We start from the raw sequence: 25,195 nt of genomic DNA on the forward strand, positions 1-25,195 counted from the left end.
TCGATTTCTGAGAAGGCGAGAATCATTGTGCATTGCGTGCGTTGAACAACAATTTGAGGATTTCGTCACCGCTGAGAGTGGCTTTAGCGTAAAAAACAGTTTTCCTTCCTGTGTTACAATTATATCCCTTCAACAGCCATTTGCTTCCCTTTCGTGAATCAACGTGACATTAATTACTTTAAAGATCGCCTATATTATATCAGCCGGTATTGATAACGTTACTTGTATATAGTGGTCGCTTTTTGCACCGTACTTCTACACTTGTCCTTTACCTGCCTACATTTGTTTTACCCAGCATTGCTTGTGGCACAAGGATATATTAAGCTTATGCAGATGTATCCGACCCCTGCGAGAACCTGAGATAGGCTCATCTTTTATTATAACTAATCACTTTCTGAATCGATCTAAGCTTGTGTGTCCGTCCGTCTTGATTTCTTGTGTTCAAACATCATAACAAGTCATAACTTTTGAGATATTTTAATCAAATTTTGTACACTATTGTGTTTTGACTAAAGGATGAACGGCCGTTGGAAACAGTTCGGATCGGATCACTTTTTCGATCACTTTCCACATAACACTTTATTTCGTAAGATCGCCAGTAACGTTCGCCAGGGTATTTAGTGACGGACCGTGGTCCGCTATAATCTTTTTACTTTCCTCGAAAACTTATTCATCTAAACTAGAAGCGCACAATTTTTCGTTTGCTATTTAATATAAATATATAAAGAGTAAGGTTTGAAAATGATACCTACAACCGCTGACTGTTATTTTATATTTGCTCTGACTTTCTATATTTAAAAACGTGATGAATAGAGCATGGATTTCATTGAATTTACTTACTGTTCATAAAGCAGAGAAGACCTGCATCAAATACCTGCTGTGTTCGCGAATACCGAAATTGATATGGCCACGTAAGGCCAACAATGCCTTAAAATTTTGATTGGCTTGATATAAAATTCTTTCTTTGTTCGATTGTCGGATCAAATTCTAAAATCAGTTAATGCTGTCTATTGTCTCGCTTATAATTAGTAAACATCTACAAATTTTGTGTGTGTTTAATGATTTTCGCATTATGTTATTGCGTATGCCTTTCGCGAGTAATGTATTTACAATGTTGCACATGACTTAGTGCGGATATCGTACACATTTATCAAATGCTTTGAACAAGTTATTTGAATACAGAGTTTACCTCCGTCGAAATATTTGCGTTCGCTTAGGCTGAGAGTACATAATTCCTCCCAGTTCGTTGCAATTGTTTGTGTTATTAAATATTTCCAATAAAATACGTGTTGGTTTTTTAATTATGAAAAATTCGTTTCATTTCGGCGATAGCACGATATTTTTTACGAAATTATTTATAGCCGCACTTTTGAGCAACATCACCGAGACAACACTAATTGCATGTTTCTCGCAAATAAATGTCCAATCGGTTTTGTCAATTTTTGCTAGAATACGTTATTCTGACATGTAATCAAAAATTTTGAAAACTTCAAAAAACATCATTCATCCGTTCCGCAGTCTTGGGCACAACACTAAGCATTTTCATTATAATGACAGAGTATAGTGCAACGATATAAACAAAAATTAAAATATTTAAAAGTTAAAAGAAGAAGAATAAATAATTGCAACGTTTTCGTGGTGCTTTGTGGGAAAACAACCGTTATTTATTTATTTATTTTCTCCTGAAATTCATTAGATTGCTACGTAACAGAGGATTGTTATAATATTTGAGAGAAAACAATTAATATTAATATTAATAAAAAATAAGTTGGAATAAACTGGATTTGGGATTCCCGCAACAATATGTTCAAATGTGGGTAACGAAGATCCTTCGGACAAAGTCAATTTGTTTAGCTATTACTTAAGTTTCAGAACCTGAAACTTGTGCCTCATCCGCTCAATCCTGAAGTGGGATAACTGTGTGCGTTCTCGACATGTAGAAATTAGAACTTGTTTAAGGTCGTTTGGAGAAGGTTTTCGAAACAGAATGAAACTTAGAATAGGCAAGTCTGTAGAGATAAAGTATGTCGGCTCAAAGGTAATATTTAAAGAGAATTTTTTTATTGTTGTTGTTGTTTTTTTTAAACAGTTTTACCAACCAATTATGGTGGGAGGGGGGTCTTAGTAGGTCAAGTTATTGCAATAATAATTTGGGATTTATTCTATAAAAACTCTTCGTGATTTGTATATAATAAATAGTCGATAATTGTCATTGTTTGTGATTGGGCTCTGTAGAGCATTTGCCTTGAAGGTGTCCACATCTCACGTTACATCGATGCTCAAAATCACTTGCACGTTCGCTGCACTCGCTCGAGTGTATTAAAAAGAAAATCTTGAAGCTCTCGTTAAACTTGGATGGAGGTAAGTGATGTTAATGGTGCGTATATCGGCTGGATTGAAGCATTTTACCGCTTTAAGCTTGAAACCGTAAGCGTTCAAGTCGCTGAATCCTTGGCTGCTTCTTTTGACTTCCCATTCTATCCAGCAATTGTTTGTATTCTAATGTCCATAACATCAAAAATGATATTGATTTTCTTTTATAGATAGCACTAAAGAAATATTAGGCTCCTCATCATTTCTCCTGTACGATGAGAGAAGGTATTGTGTCTTATGGGCGTCAAAGTTTACTCGGTTCGTATATGTGCGATTCGGTTATTTTAGAGGAAGTCTCTCCGTTAAGTGTAGTATTAGACTATCAGCAATTATACCAAAACACGATCAGTTGATTAGATATTTCCTTCTGTAAATTACGATCTTAATAACAAAGAAAACCTAATATATAAAACGTAATTAGACGATAGTGTTGCGGTTGTAAAATTTTTCTTGCAACCTAACACCTTCTCAAAACAAAATCTAGCACTTGGATCGTTGACATCTCCGACACATGTGTTAAATGTAAGCTCAGGTGTAAAATTGTTATATTGTAAATCACTAAAACAATTTTTATATTTATTACTGCAATAAATAAGGTTTTCATTTCATCCAGAAACAACACAACACAATAATACATAAATTTTGTAAATAAAGAAAAGCAATTGATACAAACGATATAATAAAGATAAAGAACTATTGTAGTTAGAGTGCAAATGTTATGAAAGTGAATGAAAAATTGCTCATTTTTCCAAAATTCGAGTTCGACTAAAACTGCACCGAGTTTAGATGATGAACAGGAGCGTATATGTTATGTTGTGAAATTATATATTATTTAACAGCGACTTTATTCCCCATCGTTCGAGATGCATTTGCAAACGCGTTGACATCAATTTGTCATCAGGTGTTTTTTTATAATAACATTGTGTCCGATGCTATCAAAAGTGGCTGGAGGAGGAATTTGAATTCACTTCACAAAAAAAAAAAAAAAAAAAAAATTCCGTGTACGGATTGTGTTCGGCACCTATTTTGATATTTTTCTGTCCGAATTATAAACATAAATGACTTAGAACATTGCTACTGTCATAAATGTAACTGCATTTAAATAACGCTTGACTGCTTTTGAGAACAATTTGCTGTAAAATAATGGATATCCTTTAATTAATGTTTTCATAATGCTTTTGTAATTTTATATTTTTTAACTTGTTAACGGATTGCCAAGGTGATGAAAGGCATACCACAACGTATATTTTTTTTTCCCCCCTCCCTTTTATTTTATTTTATTTATTTCCTTTTTTTTTTTTTGTTGTTGCTTTTTTTGCATAGCAAAATGTGAAGACTTAATGTTTGCAGCGAATTAACTTAATTAATTGCTGCTTTATATTTAAGCTTTTGCACTTCATTAAGATTCTCGTTAGCATTTAGTTAGCGTATCAACATTTGAAAATGACATGAACAGAAGAGAAACGGGAAAGAAGACTACGGAACATTTCATAGAATTTAAACCGAATCAATTTGCATTATTATAGTAGTGAACCAAGAGCCAAGAATACATTGAGTTCTTGCTAAAAAAATCTTTTAGAAAATACTCAAAATAAAAATAATAATAAGAATAAAAAGTGCAAGTGCAAGCCCAGAAAGAGTATTAGTCGTGAAGCCGTGAATCTCAAGTGAATGCATATATTTTTACTTTCTCAAGTACTCCGATCTTAAGGAGAATACTGATTGCAAACACATTCTAAAATGCATCCAGAGACAGAATCTCAATTAAAACAAAGCTACAAAGCTACAGAGCTACAGAGCTACAGAGCTTTCTTTCTCGATCTGCATGAAACCTTGAGTTAGAATTTGAAATTTTTTATTTATTTATTTATTTTTTTTTTTGCATTCATTCAGATCAATTTGCATGTTTTATTAGAATTACCCGAAGCATATCTCATCATACATGTTATACCTTTTGGATACGTTTATTACTTAACTCATTATAAGTGATTAGTCCGAAGACAGATTTTTCTCAAAAACACTTGTTCGCGTTACATTTCACTTGACAATGTAATTATACTCTATACGTTCGTAGTTATATAATAAAAAAATGGTAATGAACTTAGCTGAGCATTAAATTGAAAGGGATTTTGGCTTTTGTTTTAAGCTCCAAAGATAGAATATTGCGGCGAATTATATCTCCTTTCGTACATACAAGGTAAAAAATTAATGTGTATGTAATAATTCAACTGCTGCTCTTTCTACAAAGAGTTTGAAGCCAATGAGAATTTAAAAATAACACAGAGAGTTTTTCTCACTAAACGCAAGAAAATTTATTTGCATTGCACTCATCGCTTACAGTGATTACGGGGTTTGCTGTTAATTGATCTCCAACTCCTCTTTCATTATGTTCTCAAAAGCTAAATATGCCGTCGCGTTACTACGGGCGATAAATTATGACCGTTATGGCTTTCGATAGCGATGATCTGAAACTAAGAGAAATGAAAAATATTTCTTTACGGTATTTCGGATGTCGACTGGACGAACTGAACTGAATTACGGTCTCCAGTCCAGGTTTGGTCGCGTTAACAAGATGAGGTTTAACATGGACTATGAACTGCCACTTGTTGTTGTTTTATCATATTATGTAATTATCAAAGATGTTGACTAACATTTTCGACAATCGATCCGAAATTTTATGTATGGCATAATGAAAAAAATTGAGAAACAACTTCGAATGAAACGAATGTAGTCGGCAAAACGAGTTGTTACGCATGTTAACGAATGTGTGCCAATCCAAAAACTAATTATAGACAAATTGACTGTGAGCGCAATTTTCAATTATATTTTTTCTTCACTTTCAAAATCATCCATCTACTCAGATAAAACAATAGTTTCATTAGCCCAGTCCAGCGAACTCTTCGTACGACACATGTTCCAAATTGGTTACATGTAAAAATTTTTATTTCTTGGAATTTTACATCTTGTTTCGAAACACCCCGAAAAAGAGCACATGTATTAATAGAGGAGTTGTTAAGAAATGTCTAACTAAAATTTTGACGCTTGTCTTCTAATTAATATAAAGATCGAATATTACCTAATTTTTAATCAATCTTCAAACTTTTTCATTCAATCATCCCCCAAATCAGACAAAGATCAATATTTTCAAACTTCCCCTCATTTGTCACCACATTGTATAACTTAAATTAAAAACGCCTCGCAAGAACAGCTGCGGACTTGCCATTTTTTAATATTTTTCAAAACTAATTGTTTTTGTTTTTAATATCCCAATAAATATTCCTGAATGTTACTACCCTATATACCTTTCCTTTCAAGTCTTCCTCCCCAATCTGTAGTTGGTGGACAAATTCTCACTATAAAGCAGATTCTCTGCGACTGACTTAACATTTCTTTGCCTGGAAGTATTGCATTTGGAACGATCAAGCCTTTCGACATTCTAAAATGAGCTTCAGAACAGAATATCAATTCACAATATATTACTTACATTAGTAAAACTACTAGCCTCAATATCTAATGTACATTTATATAAATTAGAGCCGATAGATAGCCTGTGCCAAGCTAGTGCTCAATGTCTTTTTTTCAGTCTAAGAATTTATTTCATTAGTTCAAACGAAAATTATCAAAACGTCGTATTTTTTTAGCAGATACAGTGACTTCCTCCTTAAATGTAGCGAACCCGATGAGATTCGCGCCGGAGACCATTGATTAGCACGAATGACGGAACCGTCCTTTGAAATTTTAGAATTCGTGCAAGGTCATAAATTGCATACGCTGTCGCCATTGGTTACCAACTCGATCAAAACCTTATTGCGCTTGTTAACTAAACCATTTGACATATCGTTAACCTAACTGTTTAGATTTAAATCAACAATGGCATTTCACCTCATTACTATTATATAAAGAGTAGTCCTCGTTTCTATGTAGTTGGCGCAATCGGGTGCTAAGAGCAATCAAGAAAAGGACGCAGTAAAGAAGTATGTCTTGTGAAAACATTCATGCCTTTCTTTGTCAGGATGCTGCAGCCATTTAAGGCATCGTCAGACACGAATGGCATATTAATTTTGTTGTTTCTTTATAGCATTGAAACAATGTAAGCCTTTTATTTACTCAACGTTCTAAGTAGATCCGTTCACCTCTTCAATTGTGGATATTGGAATATAAGGTTCATGACTCATTAAAAGCCCTCTAATTGAGGGTAATATTGCGCGAACTATTAGCTCGTGGCATAGTAATAAGAAGACTTTCCTTTTTCGTAAGTAAATTTACTTTGACATAAGATTGTCGGAAATTTCTAATGCAGACGTACTTAAGACATTATGAATGTTTTGAAAAAATGCAGAAAATTGGAGATTTTTTTCTGTCATAGACATGAGCATGTGTACTTTATAGAGATGCCTTTTAACTTAAAATCGTGATAAGAGAGACGATGAAGTAAGGAAAAAAATCGCAAATAACGGTAAATGGATAAAGCATTAGAGAAATAGCTGGAAATCTTTGCGTCTCATGGATATATGCATAGATGTTTTTAACACTTAAGCCCGACCCGCACGTTTCAACTTCTAATTTCAAAACTATACATAGGGGCATCTAAACATAACTAAACAAATTTTTGATTAAAATTTGGATCAAATTTTTCCTGAATATATTGTTTGGCCCTTGCTTTTATTTATGGTATACAGGACCTACATAATTGTGTAGCGTATAAAAATTGTCAAAATCGCAAAAAAAAAAAAAAAAAAAAAAAAAAAAACAATGAATCCACGGCTACTTTCTTTCGGTGTCGTGCATGTGCAATGTAGCACATAGTTATTTAAATGGCTAATGGTAAATAAGGACTGCCACCACAACAAAATAGATCTGATGTTACTAAAGGACTTTTATGTGTATAAAAGTAACTTTTAGGCCCGATTTGGGAATTGAAAACATAATTTTTGGGATTGCAGTTACGATCAATGGGGAACACTATAGAGACATGATAACTGATTTTTTGTGGCAAAGATTAAATAATTTCAACTTGGACGATATTTGACGCCAACAAAATGTTGCAACATGCCATACATTTTGTGACAAAATTAACATTATTGGGAGAACAGTTTAACGATCGCGTAAACCCAAAGACCATTGGGATATAGTTTTTTTTTATTTAGAGGTTCTGCAGGAGCACTGGCTTGCTTCAATATACTACGAACTCTCAATCATCTTATTCACCAAGATTCTTGGATTTCAAGGATTGAATTTTTACACAAACTCAGAGGCGATCATTTAGATGAAATCAGTTTGAAATAAAAACGTTATGAACCGGTATCTAAAATAAAGGACCCATTGATGTTGACATCTGTTGCATTTTCGTCTTGCTTAGAAATTAGGGGGAAAAAAAAAAAAAAAACACTCATTCGATGACCCCATGCCATGTTAGTATGTTGTCATAAACTGAGTAAAGTTTTCGATTTAGCTTTAGCTTTAGCAAAATATTCGCTTCATTTTTGAATCGTTCCTGAATTTCAGATCTACAAAGCATCTTTTCAGCCGTTTGGATATTGCGTTGTCTTCCGAATAAAGCGCAAATTGTTATTGGGCAAGTCCGACGGACAAGCGAAACAAGTACATCTCGTTCTTTATTATTGATTGGATGGATTATTTCAATTTTTTTAAATTGATATATGGACCGTGAATAATAATAAATTTTGCTTACTTTTTGAAGGCAATGTTATTAGGTTTACTAAACATATCTCATATATCAGATTGTCTGTTGTCACACTAATAAAATTATTATTAAAAAAACGAAACTTTTTTGGAAAAGTTTTGCATACACGAAAAATTGTTTCGTTCACATTCTTTAAAAATAAGTCAAATTCTTTCGTGGATTGTCTCCCCTCTGTGCTTTCATTTAGAGTTCATAGTGTTCATTGGTTCACAGGTTCGTCCATGATTAGCAAGGAGCTAAAAATTAAAAGCTGCCCGCTCCTCTCTCATCGTATACGTAACTACATATGTGGATGTCTCACTTCAGTTTTTCCGCAAAGATATGTAAACACTATACTCTGGGGAAAGTATACTTTGAGCTAGCTTTGAGCGGTGCCGCAATTCAAAGGAGTAAAGTATATTTAGCAAATGCTTTCAAGGTATAAGATCATAGAAATAGAAAAAGGAATCTTTCCTTGACTTAGATGTACCCTATCGTTTCTGGTTTGTCCATTTCATGTTCGCCAGTTCGCCAGTTTGTCATCAAGACGCGAATATTATCGCTTTGGTCAAAACGTCTCACGTCACGTTTTTAAGATGTTCGCTGTTCGGCAGGTAACCCGTGCCATGCTTAGTATTTATAAAATAATTATAACAGTGGCAGGTAATGCATGCGGCCAAAACGTCCATATAGAGTGAGGAAGTGAAAGATTTACATTTTCTTGATATAATACGTTACTGTTTGTATTCAAGGAACGAGAAATAAGAACAGAAGAAAGGAGCGAGCAATGGGCTGGCTACAAAAAATTCAGGTCGAGTCGAAAATAATATGGTTGGCTGTCTTGTTGGTTTTCTTTTCTTTATTTTTTTTTTTTTTTGTTGTGTTTTTATTCCTTATTTTTAATCTTTTAGTTAAACCCTGACGACCTTGTAAAGTATACTGTAACGAAATTAAATTTACATTTGTAGTTGCCTTCTCATTTAAGGTAAGCTGTAACATTCGCTCATATATACATAAATGTCTAATAAAAAAAGCCATTCCACCCAGAAAGTGTTTTGTGTCTCTCTGTGTGCAGTCTTATGCGCAGTTAAGGTATCTACATATAAAACCATTAATTTCAATCATCGCTTATGGCTTAACATTACTTTCCGAGTATTGTATAAAATTCGTATCCCTTCTGTAAAAATTTCTCTAAAAATATTTAAAAAAGAAAAAACGAAGAAAGCCATTACCAAAATATAAAGTATATAAGCACAAATAAACACCAACCCTACACATACATATGAATACATAAGGGAAAAAGCCATATAAGGTAGACTCATGCACTAAACTATAAATAGACGAAAATGTATAAGGACTCGTCGTAACAGGAAATATATATATAGATATATATATATATATATAGATATACTATATATATATATATATAGATATATATGTAGTAAAAGAGACAGGGCCAAGGTTGTTGATAACAACGACAACAAACAAAACTAAATATGCTCAAGGAGAAGTACGTGTAGTGGATAGATGGAAATTGCATTAAAAATGTAGACAAACATTCCTGTACACGTACTATTACCAAAAATATGAATGCTTTAATATTAAAAATCAATACGATTCTTACTAAAAACAGCATTAGAACTAAACAAGAATGAACAGTAAGCATATAGATCATATTATTTTCTATAGCATTAGAGAGAAGGAGAAATTCATAATTTTTGAAAAATATATATGCTATGAAGCTGACCTTACCTTTTAGCCTTGCCTGAGTCTATATATATATATATATTTATATATATATATATCCAGCCGTTACGATTCTGATTATCTTTACGACTGTTAACTTGAACTAAACTTGACTTGAAGAACGTAACAAACCATATCGATCTGTATGGGGAAATCTGATATACATAAACAAAATTCAAATAATTTAAGTAATTAACAACTGATTCATATAATGCTGCATACCGCGTCATCTAAGATATAAATTAAAACGAATATATTTTTAAGTAAAACTTCCTCTTTGTTTACGTGTTTTATCTAATATATCTTAAATTTGATTTGCGTCAATAAATTATTATTAGGCGGCAGAGTTTAAACGAGGTCGTACGAGCTGCAAGGGCGAGCAACACAATGGGTAAAGAAATGGGGCGAAATCAAGCGCAACTATGGACGAAACAAGTGAACATCACTTTACACTTGCGACTAATAGTCATGGCTGGACGATGGTCAAAATCGTAAAAGGGAAACTTTTATTCCACCTACTGACGCTATATCGAAAATCAAAAAAGATAGTGTTCGCATCGCATTAGTGTTTTCCTCCAGATTAATATAAACTTTGGGTTTCCTTTGCAAGTTCGAAACAATGTCACAATCTAACCTGAAAAGTGCTCACATTTTAAGCTGCAATTAAGAGGATTTGATCTTTTGAATCTTTTGCATAATATTGTAGAAAATATTTTACAATAGATTTAACCGTAAAATAATTTACTAAAGAACAGAAGGATTGCTTTAACGAAATGTACTTATTTACAGTGTTCCACGTAGAGGATGCAAAAAATGGTTCGAAAGTTGGATAAAATACACATTTAACAAGTAAAACCAATATAGTGGGCCACACCTCGCTATTAAATAGCCCGTACTAATCGCTGAATACACTTATGCGTATAATGACTAAATTTCAAAAGAATCTGTTATATAGAAAGTGATCAAAAAAGTGTTCATGTCCGAATTATTGTGAACTAAAATTGAACGCACACACGCACAAGTATAGATGGTCAGACGCATAGACGAGACATAATTAGCTTAGATAAATTTAAGAAGTGATTCTAAATCGGTCGGTATAATAAGAGGCTAGACGGTCTCAAGTCCTTCGCTGTTTTGTGTACATTCGCATAAACTAAATTGTACTCTTTTACGGCAATTGATGTATGCATATAAAAAGTACAATGGGTTAAAATGTTTGCATCTGCGTTTATCATCATGTCATTCCATGACAATGTCGAAGATAATGATGGCGATAAAAAACCATATAATTAAATTTTGTTTTAATGAAAGTTGAAGAGAGCAGGATAAACTTAAATCATTGATAAAGATTTACATTAAATTAATTGCTTAATTAATAGTTTTAAATCATCCTTTGTCGCAATTAAAATAAAGACAAGTGTAAAGGAAATGCCCTTGAATATGCGATTGTAAATCTTTAATTTTTCTTTTCCCTTTTTTCAGTTGTTTCTGCAGTTAGCTGGGAAGAGTGGTGGACGTATGATGGCATTTCCGGTAAGTAATGTAAAAGTGTTATTATATTTTCTTCTCTCTCTCTCTCTCTCTCTCTCTTTCTCTCTCTCTCTCTCTCTCCCTCTCTCTCTCTCTATCTATCTCTCTTCAAGTTTTCATTTCCATTGTCGAGTTTGTTTTATCTGTGATAAGTGAAAAAATAAAAAAAAAAAATAAAAAAAAAATAAAAGAGTGACAAGAAAAATGAAAATAAAATCAATCAAAACTCTCTGCAGCTTAGAAAGGATTTTAGAATAAATTCTGACTTAAACGTAAAAACAAAAAAAAAAAAAAGAATTGTTTTTTTTTATTTTTATTTGCTCTTCAAATAAACAGAAAAACTAGGACAACAGTAGGTGAAATGAAACTGATTATATAACACATACGAGATTTCATAAGAATTTCCTGGATACCATAAGACCATAGAGACTGATAAAAAAGGCTAATGGAAATATTAGGCTCTATGAGAGGAGAGGTGGCGTATTAAAGCATTAAATATTAATAAATGCATTGCATTAGATTGCAAGTAAACTAAGAAATCGGAAAGAGTATCTTGTGTAGAATAGAAATATAAATAAATGTGTATAGCATAACGAAGCAAAGGCTAAACAATGAAAAACTATCCCATAACAAACAAGTAAATGAAAATGTCTAACTGTCTGTCTGTCTGTCTGTCTGTCTGTTTGTCTATCTGTTTGTTTAGTAGTCGGATAGTAAATTACTCTCTGAACACGGATGGAACCGTGTCTGATGATTCCCTTGTTGTCTGTTTATTTGTTATTTTTACACTTTTATGGCACTGCCTTTATGTATGTAAAGGTATGCATGATTTGTATGCGTTAATGTATACAGAGTAAAATGCAATTTCGAATGTATTACATGTTAAATTCATTGCGGCATTATACCAATGTCACTTGCAATGGGGAAAGTGATCGTTTAGGGTGTATATATGTGTATGTTTTTATTTATTTTGTTATTTTTTGGTGTGAGTATGCACAATTTTATAATGATTATGTTACAATAATCGTTGTTTGGAGAGTGATTATATAAATAATTAATGAACCAAAACACATTTTATGTGGACACAAAAAAAGGACAAAAATTATTTAATATAAAAACTAGAAAGTAAGAGAAGAGTAAGTGAGAAAAACAGAAAATTTACTGCATACTACTACTACCACTAGTTTTTGTTACACAGTAACTGCATGTATTAAATATACATCGTGTAGATATATAGGTAGGTAGGTAGGTAGGTAAGTAGGTATACGTATAACATTCTACGGCGGGCATTAAAGTGAGTTTTTGCCATACATTATTAAATGCGCTTAACTCATGTATACCCATATACACATAAACAAATGCATATACACAAATACATAAAAATATAAACACATACACACATACACTTACTTAAGTACCTTGTTAATCTGTAATGTATGGGACTTAAAGCTTCAAGTAAATGCAATTTTATTCGCAGTCTCTGCTCAATGCCGACCATTGAGAACATACTTAAACGTATACATAGATACGTAGATAAGTGTCTTTATAAAATAGCATTAACGTAAAATTGCTAAGTAAAGCACATTACAAGTGCAAGTATGCGTTTGCGCGTGTATATGTGTATATGTCGGTACCTGTGTTAATGTTGGCAATGCATTACTTCAACACTTAGACGGTCCTCCTTACGCTGCTTTACGTGTTTAGCTTTGACTTTACTGTTCGGGATTACGTGTTAGCGACATTTATTTTTATTATTTTTATTATTTTTATTATTTTTTTCTTATATAAGAATCACGCAGTCGCTGGGAGATATATGTATTGTCAGCAATGAAAATTTTTTAGAAACAGAATAACAAAAAAAGACAGATAGCCGATGCTTCGCATGACTTTGGACGAATCTCTCTTACAAAAAATATTTTCAAACAGCCTTACATTTAAATATATGTTTTATTCTCGAATTATCTTCCGATTGATTTTCCTTTGTAATGGATACAATAAGTTGAAGAGAAGTTTCCAGTACGTAACATTATAAGCATAGTAATCGCTAGCATATTGGTATTTGGGCAGTTTTCTTTATCTTCCTATTTAACGCACGCTCCATACAGTGTCCCTCGGCCATAATTTCATAGCAGAAAGATGAAATTTGCATAGAAAAAATTATGCTCAATATAAGGCACCGCATTAGCTGTGGCAAAATAATTATGCAAATTAGTGTAAATCAGATGAATGAAATTTATATTGAGTTTCTTATCTTCTCTTATAAATTATAGTTAACTGTGCTAACTGAAAAATCGTATGCATATATCTAATCAATTGAAAACTCATCGATCAGGGTCTTCTATAGCAATTACATATGCTTTATTAAAGTTAAAATGACTTTCTTTAGGAAAACGTAAGGAATTTTCACTTTTTTTTTTATTTTTTTTTTTATTTTTTTTTTATTCTATCTATAGAGAGCGTTAGGAAAACTGATTGATTTTTTTATTATTTCTCCTTATAAGTAACATTTTAACGCTGCATTGACTTTCGCAACATCAATAACGTCATCCGACTAAGAAAAGAAAAACTTAAAATGCCTTTGGCAACTCTAGGTGAAAACAATAAAAAAATTGCTGACTATGCATAAATATATTAAAACAATAAAGTTTTTAACGCATAACAAAAAACTTTAAATTTTCACTTAAGTGATTCAACTTCTAGTATATGAGCTTATTGTGAATTGTTCCAATAAAACTTCTTTAGAATTTCGATTGATTTGATTGAAGAACGGCAAGCAGCGGCAGCGCTTCGTACGATATATAGGTAACTCCTGTGCGAGCTAGTGGCGGCGTTGAGAAAGCCGTGCAGTCGTGTTAAAGGGCTTAATTGCTGGATTGATCTCTTTTATCTGCGTAGAACACTTGGCTAGGATGTACCTATTCATTAGTACTACACAGCGTAGACTACGCCAAGAGTATGCTCAAGAGTACAGATTATCTCATTCTGTCATCTCATTATCGATCTAAATCTTCTGCCACACCAACTAGGGGACTTGGAAGCAATATACAAAGGCTTTTCCCCAATCCTGGTCGCAATGTCCTTGATTGAATCTTTCGATATTTCGAATATATGTTTGATACCAACAAATTAAAAAGGGGCTGTTCATCACTTCACCTATGCGTTAAAAGACGGCACAATATTTTTTTGGTATTAATTTACCTTATTAGCCCGATCCCATTCTATTATTTTTATGAGGGCGAGATTCTTCAAATGTAACTCTACAAATCTAAGGGATATTTCGTCATTTAAACTAGTGACGTCACATGATGGTTTTTGTTTGACTTCTAGTAACAAAGTTGCAGCCTTCTAGTAAATTCACTGAGGAGTATGTTATGCATGTTGCACTGCTTCTGCCAAAAATGTAGTCGATATTTCAGAGACGATTAATCAAACCTGTGGTCTTAAACCAAATTGAGCAACGTTCGCAGTAGCAACGGTGTCTGTATTTTTCGCTTGGTTGCTTCTAACAATTTAATAGTTCTCTCAGGCCGAGAGATGCCGTCACAAGTGACGTAACGTAGCACAAGCAGTTGTGGCTGTCTACGGCTTCTGTTATAATTTGTAAAGTTTTCTTATACGGTTTTCATTTAAGCAATAGATAGATTTAATCCTGCTTTGACACTTTGTGCACATCCACTATCTCTTCCGGAGTCTTCCCTCCACATAGTTTAAATATCAACTAAATTGGATGCAGAATATGCTTATATTGTAATTGTTCAGAGCATCTACGTCAATGTTGTTTATTTCTGTTTACGGCGAAATTTCTCGAAAAGTTGAGAAAATAATCAAAGCAAATGAAATTCTTCCAGTCTTTATTTACAACTGTCATAAGGTAAAAGCGCTTTATGCAACTGACGATTAACAAAATTTCAAAAGTAAAATTTTGAAATGCAACGTAAATCCAATGGATAAGAAAATTATTTAAAAAAATATTACCATAAAATGTGCCATTCATTCGTTGCCTATTCTAAAAGTTTGCCCAAACCGATACAGTTGAACCGTGATGTTCGAGAAGAAGAGTCGAAAGAAAGAATGAACGCCTGAAAAATAAGTTTTGCGAAAAACAAGTCCATCCCATCTAGAAGAGAATAAACTATGGTAACAATGATTCTGACCGACGATTGTGGAAACAATATGTAATGAGAGGAAGTATAACTTGATTGACTTTGGCATGATTCGCACTGTCGAATATTATTGAACACTTCGACACACTCTAATGTAATGTTCCACTCGTTCTTGTTGGTGATCAGCAGATACCATTTCGTTTCGCCTACTGCATCCTATGCAAGAGATGCTCCTTCTTCCAGGCAATGTATAGCCATGGGGTCGATCAAAACTTGAAAAAAACAAATTGAAGAAAATCGACCTTAGAGTAAATTCATGATCTAGTGAAACGAATCTACTTTAAGGAGCATTGCAGATAATACATATCTAGGAAATGAAACCTTAATTGATTTTAATTAACGATTTGAAATGTTTTCGAAGAAGTCATTCAGATATAATGCCTGCAGCATGCCAGGCAAATGTACTTCCACTCCGCCTTGCACTTTCAAGTATGGTACTCATGTTAGAGATGAATATGACGACCATATAAGTTGGATAGTTTTCTTCTTTTTTTTCCCGTTTACGACAATATTTTTTAAATATAATCCTTTCCTATTTTTCGGTCTATACGTACTTCATATAAATATAATGAAGAAAAAGAAAAACTAAACTAAGCGAAAAGAAAGAGGGATAAACAAGGAGACAGATGACTAAGACTCTTCTCCTATCAATCCAATAAACTAAGGACGGCCTAGTTATTTTTTTCAAAAGTCGCAATCACAGCTTACGTTTTACGCGTATAACGAATGTATTTCGTATGAAGAGTTTGTTTTTTTTTTTTCTTTTATTATTTTTATGAGTATATTCTCCTAAATAAAAACTAAAACGCTTTTCTATCGCTTTGTAGCAAATTTGTTACATTTCCTCTTTCTATTTAAAAGGTTTAATTGGCCTTCAGGTCAGGAGGTTAAACTACATACATAACAACAATAAAAAGAAACGAGTCTGAGTTTTTAACGGAAGAGCGATAAAAATCAAAATACTTTGAATATGCATGCAGTACATTGTTAAAGTATAATGCAAAGAAAAATCAAGAACAGAAATAGCAATGTATAGGTTATTGTTAGCTTTAGCCGATCCGTTTGATACCCACCATCGCTGTAACAGCCGTTCACTTTGATGTCTTTAAGTTAATTTTGCAATTTTGAAATCTTAACCTCCTCGCTTAAGACAGTTCTTAAGTAATAAGTTTAATATGCACATATACATATATATATATATATACATAACATTTAGTAAGAAACCCAAATATCTCAGGTCGTTTATAAAGAAAAAAAAAAAAAAAAGAAGTGGGTCTCACTTCTTCCGTTACACTTGTATGTGTCTCATGCAGCAGTTGACGGTTTTCGAATACAAATATGAAAATCGTCTACGATGAATGCTGAGTGCTTATGCGTCAATATCTTGATTCTTATATTTTTAAACATATTGAAGAGGAAATAGGGCAACAGATTTACTTACTTTGATAGACAGGAGTCGAAAGAACTTGAAATCGATTGCGAATTAACTAAAACTATGAACGAATTATTAAAGTTATACGTATTCTCTTTTTTCCCCCTCCCACCAAGAGGTAATAAACATGTAGCGGACGGAATGACAAAGTGAATAACCCTTAAAGGAATTGTTACGGTAGATATAAAAATAAGGAAAAATTCGCCAATTTATTGAGGTCATGAACATTTGCTCTAATTTTGTTGCCCTCTTAAAACTACGGAACGTGTTTTATCATCAACTTGGTTACAAATCAATTAAAATATATAGATATGTATATATATCTGTGAAATCGTATTGTATTGTTATAGAGCGGATTAAACAAAAAAATAAAAAAAAATAAAAAATAAAAAATATATATATTTGTAAATTTTCTTTATAGGACCTGCTTTTTGGGGACTTATCAATCCAGAATGGTCACTATGTAATAAAGGGCGACGACAATCTCCCGTTAACTTGGAACCTCAGCGTTTACTTTTCGATCCTAATTTACGACAGTTACACATAGATAAACATAGAGTAAGGTTTTTTGCGAAATTATTTTACTCTTTTTTGCTTTTTCATCAATTCATCAATTTTTAGATAAGTGGCTTGATAGCGAATACCGGTCATAGTGTTATATTCACAGCTGGAAATGATACAGTCGCCAATTATGATGGCATGCAGACACCGGTAAATATAACCGGAGGTCCATTTTCCTATAGATATAGATTCCATGAAATACACATTCATTACGGGCTACACGATCAATTTGGCTCCGAGCACAGTGTCGACGGTTATACATTTCCCGCAGAGGTAAGTAAATTTTCTCATATCATTTTTCTTACATAAAAAAATTATTTATTTACATTTATTATAAAATGCATATCATTCAATATGCCTTTAAAAAATGAAAAAAGTCTATTAGAGAATCATATTCGTGAGTTTTTATGTATTTTGCTTCACCTGCTGCCTACAGAAGTGCTTACTGCACATTGAGCACATGTTCGTGAATATACGTTTTAGTACACAATTTGTATAATTGTCATGTTATAGTTGAAAGATTATGTTAAGCTTTAACATCATCATACAGTTGCTGCAATGGCATAGTGAATATGTACACATTTGTTTTGCATACATGTACAAGTTGTGACAGCTGCTGTTATAGGTTGCGAAATATTTTATCATCATATATATCATTGGGTTGTTCGAGAAGCAAGAATGTTTGCTCACACATACATTAATTTCCTGGATAGATGGACAAACGGATGAATGGATGAATGGATGAATAAATGAATATGTTACATCTGGCAACTCGTCTCTTTAACCATTGGCATTTTGCACATTATATAGGCTTCATTATATGGCTTCATTTCATTATCATTATCGATGTAAATTATTCACCGAAATTGCTCGTTTATTTTTGGATAACGAGTCCTTGACTCGAACGGTTTATTCAGTCATGCAAAATCTACTGCTATACGTTTTCTTTTCTTCGTTCAAAATCAAAGGGGAACTGTGGTATTTTATAAGCATATGAAAAAGGGAATATTGCAAAGTTGTGAACGATGGATCATAATAAGTTATCGAAGTTTTTAACAAACTCATACAAACAAATCATTTTGCAATGCTTGACTAATCACAGAAAAAATGTTCGAAATGAAGCGAATTGCGGATCGGAAAACTTATATGCGAACAAAAATTTCAACTTTTAAGGGGGGCTACTAGACTTCGTTCAATATCATCCACGATCACGTGATCATTATTCACAGTTTAATGATTTGAAAAAAGGTTCGCTTAGCGCGTGCTCATTTTGCCGTGTCGTATTAAACTCGAAGCTTTGACTGTTTATAGACAACTTTACGTTTAATAAACAATTTATCAATAGGAAGCGCGTCATGTACTATGGTGGCATCGGGAGAACGCATCTTGAAAACTTCTTTATTAGGTTGCAAACATTGCCCCTGTCGGAAAGATTGTTTTACTTCCCGCTATCACTTGGGCTTGAGCTCAGCGACTATTCCAGGCGTTCGGAAACTACACGATACGAAGTAACTAAGTTGTAGCTTAGTGATTGGCTACTATTCAAAGAACAGAGAGAGATATACGAATTTTTCGTATCAATTCACTTTTGGACTTGTCAGCGTGACTTTTATTCAATTATCCAGTGATATATGTTTTTTTAACAATATTTCCCTAGCAGTATGCTCATACCTATATCACAATAAATACATTGAAAATAAGATAATCGAGTTCACAAACCATCAATCTTGTCAGTATCTTACACCTTACCGAGCGATTTTCTCCAGTGTTAGCCATATTTCTTATGGAATTCTAGATCAATATGGTGCGGAAAGTCAAACGTCTCGGTCACTGGGTTAAACCGAGCTATTTCCTAACGGATTTGCATAAGAGATCTGCTCCACTTGGATGCTTATGGATGCTTATTATCTGTTAATCGGCAATGTTGCACTAATAATGATTCGATGCAAAAGGAGGAGGTTATCTATTCTTCTTCGCTTCTATAGGTCTTTCTAAAATTAAAATGGCGTTGCCAATCGGTTCATTGATCGCCTTTGACGTACTTCATCTGACTTACTTCGAATATGAAAACCTGTGTATATTCCATTCCGATTCTTATTAGAAATATAAAGTAAATAACTCTACCCCTGGAATTTTTAATAAGTAATAAATACATGAGAAAGGTTAACAATATATATAAAAATAACTTAAACTTACACCTAACTAGTACTATGAATATATATAGGACAAGATAGCGATGCGTAAAAATAGAGTAAACTCATTTGGGGTCGAAACGGACACTTGTCGTGAGACTTTAGTACTTACAAGGCTTTAAAGCAACGATTCAAAAAGTTGCTATATCGTCTTGCTCGAAGTCAGTTTCGACGAAGATCATGTGCCAGGTATATGTATATAATGCAAAATTGCAAAAACTTGATGGTAACAAAATTGTGTTGCCAGTGGGTAGACGATAGAAGATTATGGAGTAACATTTTGAATACTGGATTGACAAACGGATTGCGAATCGAGTTCGCGACCTTCAAAACAGACAACCGTCTTCCAAGTGTCACTTCAGAATCTGTTAGGACACCAATTTTGTACATATGCGAATATTTCCATTTTGGATTTCGAGCAATAAAGTTTTGGGCAATTTGTAAGTTAGTTAGTTATCAAAATTAAAACATTACGTAAATCGAATGCGATTTAGTCTGAATGTATGTAGTAAGTAGTTATTTGAAAAATATGCATTTAAAAAAGCAAATCGTTGTTAATTATGTTAGTCAGTCATAAAGGGATTTGATTATCATTAAAGAGAATTTTAATTTAACGGTAAATTAATTTTTGAAATTTGTGCATAGTGGAAACATTGTAACCAGCTGTTAATAAAACCCGTATAATATAGAAATGCTCAGTTATATACAAAAGGCATATATTAAATTCATGTTTGAATAACTATTTACGTACGGTTGAATAAGTTTAAATCATATGCAAACAAAAAAATGTAATATCCCTGCATTAAATGCAATGTATAATATTTTAATTATATTAATAATAATAATAATAATAATAATAATAATAATAATAATCATGATAATCATAATAATAATAATTCATATTAAAATAAGTTTTTATACTAACGACCAGAAGATATATTTTTTTATTTATGCTAGAAACTTAGCTAAAATAAACTAACAGCCGAATTCAGCTGTCGCTTAGAAGTAAATTTTATTCTAATTATTATTAAAAACTAGTGTAAAGTGGATAAGAAGTAAAGAAAAAAAAAAAAAAAAAATAATAATAATAATAATTAAATAATAAATTGTGTATAAATAAAAAAGAACAAAAGCATGTACACGACTAGTGCAGAGACACACCCAAAATCAGTACAGAACCATGTTGCAAGTGAACGCTTAACCCATGGCAAACATGCAACAGCTTGGCAGTCGATAACAGCGAACAACATCTTTGTTCATTTTCGAATCATAGTAAGTTGTTAAGATTGCAAGTTAGTTTAAATAATCGCGCATATCAAGCATAGTTGTTTTGATAGACTTTGAAGAACCCGATATTGAGTTTAAGTGACAGACATCATTTAGGTTACGGCAAACAACTCTGATCGGGTTAAACATCTCATAATTGTATGCACATTGACTCAGCATAATGAAAATAAAGTGCCTAGAGATGCGTTTAGGGACATTGAAGCTTAAAGCACCAAGTGATGTGAACGAATCGATGATAACATTAATTAACCTAATTAGGAAGGAAACACCAAGAGTAAATCTACGTTTCTCAAGTAACGGTAAGGATAACAGAAGCAAAAAGATAAGCGGGTCCCAACCCAAATTCCTAATCGGGACGGATGCAGAAGTAGCCAGCGACATATATATAGAACGACAATAGAAGAGTTTGAATATTTCCAGCAGAGAAGGATGAGATTTAAGCGGCATAAGCTATTGGTTTTATTCAAATCGTAATGCTTGTCCGAGGAAATGGGATTTAAAACACTAGTTCAAGATGGTTCAATGAACCATCATTTTCATCGATTTACGCATAACGTCAGGAGATTTTTATGTAATTCAGAAAAACTATTCCTTGTCTCTGTTAAAAGGTCATAAAAGTCACTCTCCCCCATTTTTTACGCTCAGGACATTACGAACGTAATCCTTTCGAAGGATCAAGAACTTCGTCTGCAGTACAACTAGTGGCGCCTGCAGGACAATAACGCTCGCAAAGCCAACAAGTAATGATTCGCTCAGAGGCAGGGCCACGATTTGATGCGACCTGATGTAAAGCAACACTCCATGTCAGAAAGCTTCCAAAAACATAGAGTATGAGGAAGAAAAAATCAAACGCAGATGTTTCGAAGCAACATCACGCAAAAAAGAAGAAAGCGACTTTTTCATGAGAGCAGTAGCATGATTTCGCAAAGAACTCAGCAAGAAGTTTGCGATCTCTCTCGCATTTGAAGATTTTTAAACTTCATAACGTGCATCATAAAATGCAAGATTGCGACTTTTTTTGGGAGGAGTTAGCAATTGCTCCTTCTTATTATGCAGATAATTACTATAAAACATTTTCTTCAGTGATCTAAAGTCCCGGTTAGAATAATAAATGTTTGTCAATGCATTTAAATTTCTTTTTCTTTTTCTTTTTGCATCCTAATCAGCTCTGACTGCATATCTGGGCATAATAGAATTGAATTTGCCAAAAGGAGTAACGCATGTAAACCATCAGAAAGTATGTTCGAAATAACTGGCAGCGACTTATCGACATCATGACACATAATGAAGATTTCAGACAAACACAGAGAGCAAGTTACTAAGCATATCATTATCTATTTTCTTGAAATTAAGAGTAATATTAGAAGTAATACTAAAAGACCACACATACTAAGGCTATCATTAAACAAACTATTTAACAAGTAAGGAGTAAGTAGGGATGATGCGCCTAGTCCTTGGGCGGTTAAGGTTCTATAAGGGAATTAGTTAAATTTACGTCAGTCGCAAATCCAAGATCACAGATATTGCTATTAAGTAACATCACAGATATTATTTAATCGACATATGCATTATTCAAAGAGTATGTCGAATAATTTAGTACATAAAGCAACGTAGAGCACCTCTCTCTCTCGAGAGAAATGAAAATCATCTAAAATAAATAACTTATGCAATCCTTATTATCGTCAAACTTTAAGTAAGCTTCGTAACAAGTCCAATAGTGTTGCCGTTGATCTTATTGATGGATGAAACGAAAGACAGACGTAGTTAAGTGAATACAAAATCGATAAGACATGCCTGCGTTTTTTGCTTGTTATAAAGGAGAGGAAAATCTCCCAGTTATTGATGCAGCATAAAAACACATGTCCACTTGACCGCGTCAAGGTATATGCGATTTAAAAAACAAAAAAACAAAAAAAACAAATTATTATTGCCTGAACATAATTCTTACGTTTCGTTGCTATGCAAAGGAAAAAATAATTCGTCTATTAAAACGTATCTAGTTTAAGTCAGTCGACACAAACTGTAATAAATTCTGTACGCAATTATATTTCTTTGTAATATTTACAAAATTATAGGACGTGAAAGGACGTTGCGTCAGAAAAAAAGATTCCATTAACATTAGTCGATTAATATAGCATTGGGTTAACAGAAGCAGCTGCTTGCGGAGATTTCATATTTAACGTCGTGCAGATAAAAATTGAGGTTAAAAAGCAGCGGTATTGCGACAATAAAACTGCTCTTTATTTTGCCTTGTGACATGTTAGAATTTCAATTAATTTGGTTATGTAACAATTTGTAAAATGTTGACAACGTATTAACTCATTTCATCCTATGATATCAGGCTTCAAATATAAATATTTTAACTATAGCCTCAAAGTAGGAAATTTGTGGTGTACGTGAAATACATTTAAACATGTAGATATATTCACACAGGGACACATACAGACAGGCACAAGCATACACAATATTACCGTATTATTGTTACTCTTTTGAATCTCTGTCACAAAACAGATGACTTGTGATAGTGAATTGTAACATCCGGAGCACGTAATGTTAAAATGAGAAACACTACACAAAACTAAATAAAGTATATGCATAATAGAAGAACCTGTGAGAAAGTTTGAATCAGTGAGATCAGCTTATTTTATTGTGTTCGGCTATAGGAGAATGTGAAAATCACGCCTTTTTCATTTTACCGACTATTTTAAGCGATTATAAGAAAATTTTTATATCGAATGAATTTGCAAAAATTTGTCGTAGGACAGATTTGTTTTCCAAAAATTTATAAACCGTTTATCTAGATATTGACATAAGTGCGCTTACCTCGCTCATATAAAATATCTTATGACATTTAATTATAATAATAGTTCGTCAGACTTTTTTGCAGAATAGTATTTTGGCACTCAAATAAGATCGTACATAATATAAGCGTATAGGCTTGAAAAGCTACTTAAAAAACAAATAAAACAAACTCAAATTTGTGGCCATTGAAAGAAGAAAAAGAAGAAGAAGATATTAATGGACTTGAAAGCCATTTATCGGGAAATTTTGATTTCGATTTTGATACGCTTTGAATTTGAGGTTTCTTTGTTGCAAATCTTTGCCCAAACTTAATATGCTCTCTTAGTGATGAAGATAAAAAAAAGAAAAAAAAAAAAAAAAAAAGAGTAGAAAAGCAATACTATATATATGCCGCCTGTGTTTGCCATGAATTGTGGCTAAAGTTTTTGTTTTTGTGTCATGTGAACGCCATAATTCTTCAACTTCATGCAGTGCAGCAAGCCTGTCATAATTCTCTAGTTCGTTTCCGTTACGGATTGTTTGTCATTTGACTGTCACTACACTATTGTGGCATTGTCGGATGACAAATAACTTTCTCACTCGTTGTCAGACCGCACATATATGCTTACAGCAGTTGCTTACAATTGTTTGGTGTTTTCAACTCAAAGCCGTCGTGCATCCATATCTACATACCTATATATAAAATAGCCGTTTTTCCTTAAGCGACAGTAGAAAACAAAACTGTAAAAGAAGAAGAAAAACTAGAAAAGAGAAATTAAGAGCAAATTGGCTGAATAGTTAAAAGCCTTTTGTTAACAAATCTTGTGTTTTTTTTTTTCTTTTCTCCTTTCCTTTTTGGTTTTTTTTTTTCGTTAGTACTTACAAGAAATTAGATTTATCTCCTACTACTACTACTACTACTACTACTACTACTACAGCTACTACTCCCACTGTTGCTGCTGCCGCTACTGCTGCTAGTGCTATCTGCACACAAAGGATTTCTTTTTTGAAGAATATCTTATCAGCTTTGTGCTAATATATGCATGTATGCATGTACGTATGTATATACAAATTGTCGGTTTGTTGCTCTCAATTAGCATTGGGCCACTTAGTAAAGCACATTTATATTCCCACAAACACTTTCGTTGCATTAATTTATCTGGCCAAGACTGGATGTATGGCTTCGTCTTCTCAAAACGTATTATAATGTGCTACAGGCAGTAGCATAATGGTACCTAATTTTACCGGATGACCTTTTAACAAAACACCACTGATTTTATTACCTTAATACGAAATACATATACATATTTACATATATTCTTTTGTTAGGATGTATGTGCACGTCAGTAATTTTGGTCATTTCAATTCTGAAGTGAACAGCATTTATAGGAATATTAGTATGTGTGTGTGTGTGTGTGTGTGTGTGTGTGTGTGTGTGTGTGTGTGT

General features: G+C 33.0%; 1 protein-coding gene across 5 annotated transcripts in view; it reads left to right on the top strand.

The window, feature by feature from the left end:
- The window catches only part of LOC119636117 (carbonic anhydrase-related protein 10), a 99,845-nt gene that overhangs the window by 51,135 nt on the left and 23,515 nt on the right, over nucleotides 1-25,195 (top strand). For 4 of the 5 annotated variants that reach the window (XM_038031263.1, XM_038031282.1, XM_038031272.1 and 1 more), the window contains 3 exons: nucleotides 11,285-11,335; nucleotides 17,349-17,485; nucleotides 17,549-17,761. The exons of the other annotated variant lie outside the window; for it this stretch is intronic. In XM_038031263.1, coding sequence (XP_037887191.1) covers nucleotides 11,285-11,335; nucleotides 17,349-17,485; nucleotides 17,549-17,761 — 401 coding nt within the window. The remainder of the gene's footprint in view (nucleotides 1-11,284; nucleotides 11,336-17,348; nucleotides 17,486-17,548; nucleotides 17,762-25,195) is intronic. 5 annotated transcript variants of the gene reach the window in all.

Source organism: Glossina fuscipes, unplaced genomic scaffold (assembly GCF_014805625.2).
Source record: "Glossina fuscipes isolate IAEA_lab_2018 unplaced genomic scaffold, Yale_Gfus_2 0, whole genome shotgun sequence".
In the NCBI taxonomy this organism is placed as follows: domain Eukaryota; kingdom Metazoa; phylum Arthropoda; class Insecta; order Diptera; family Glossinidae; genus Glossina; species Glossina fuscipes.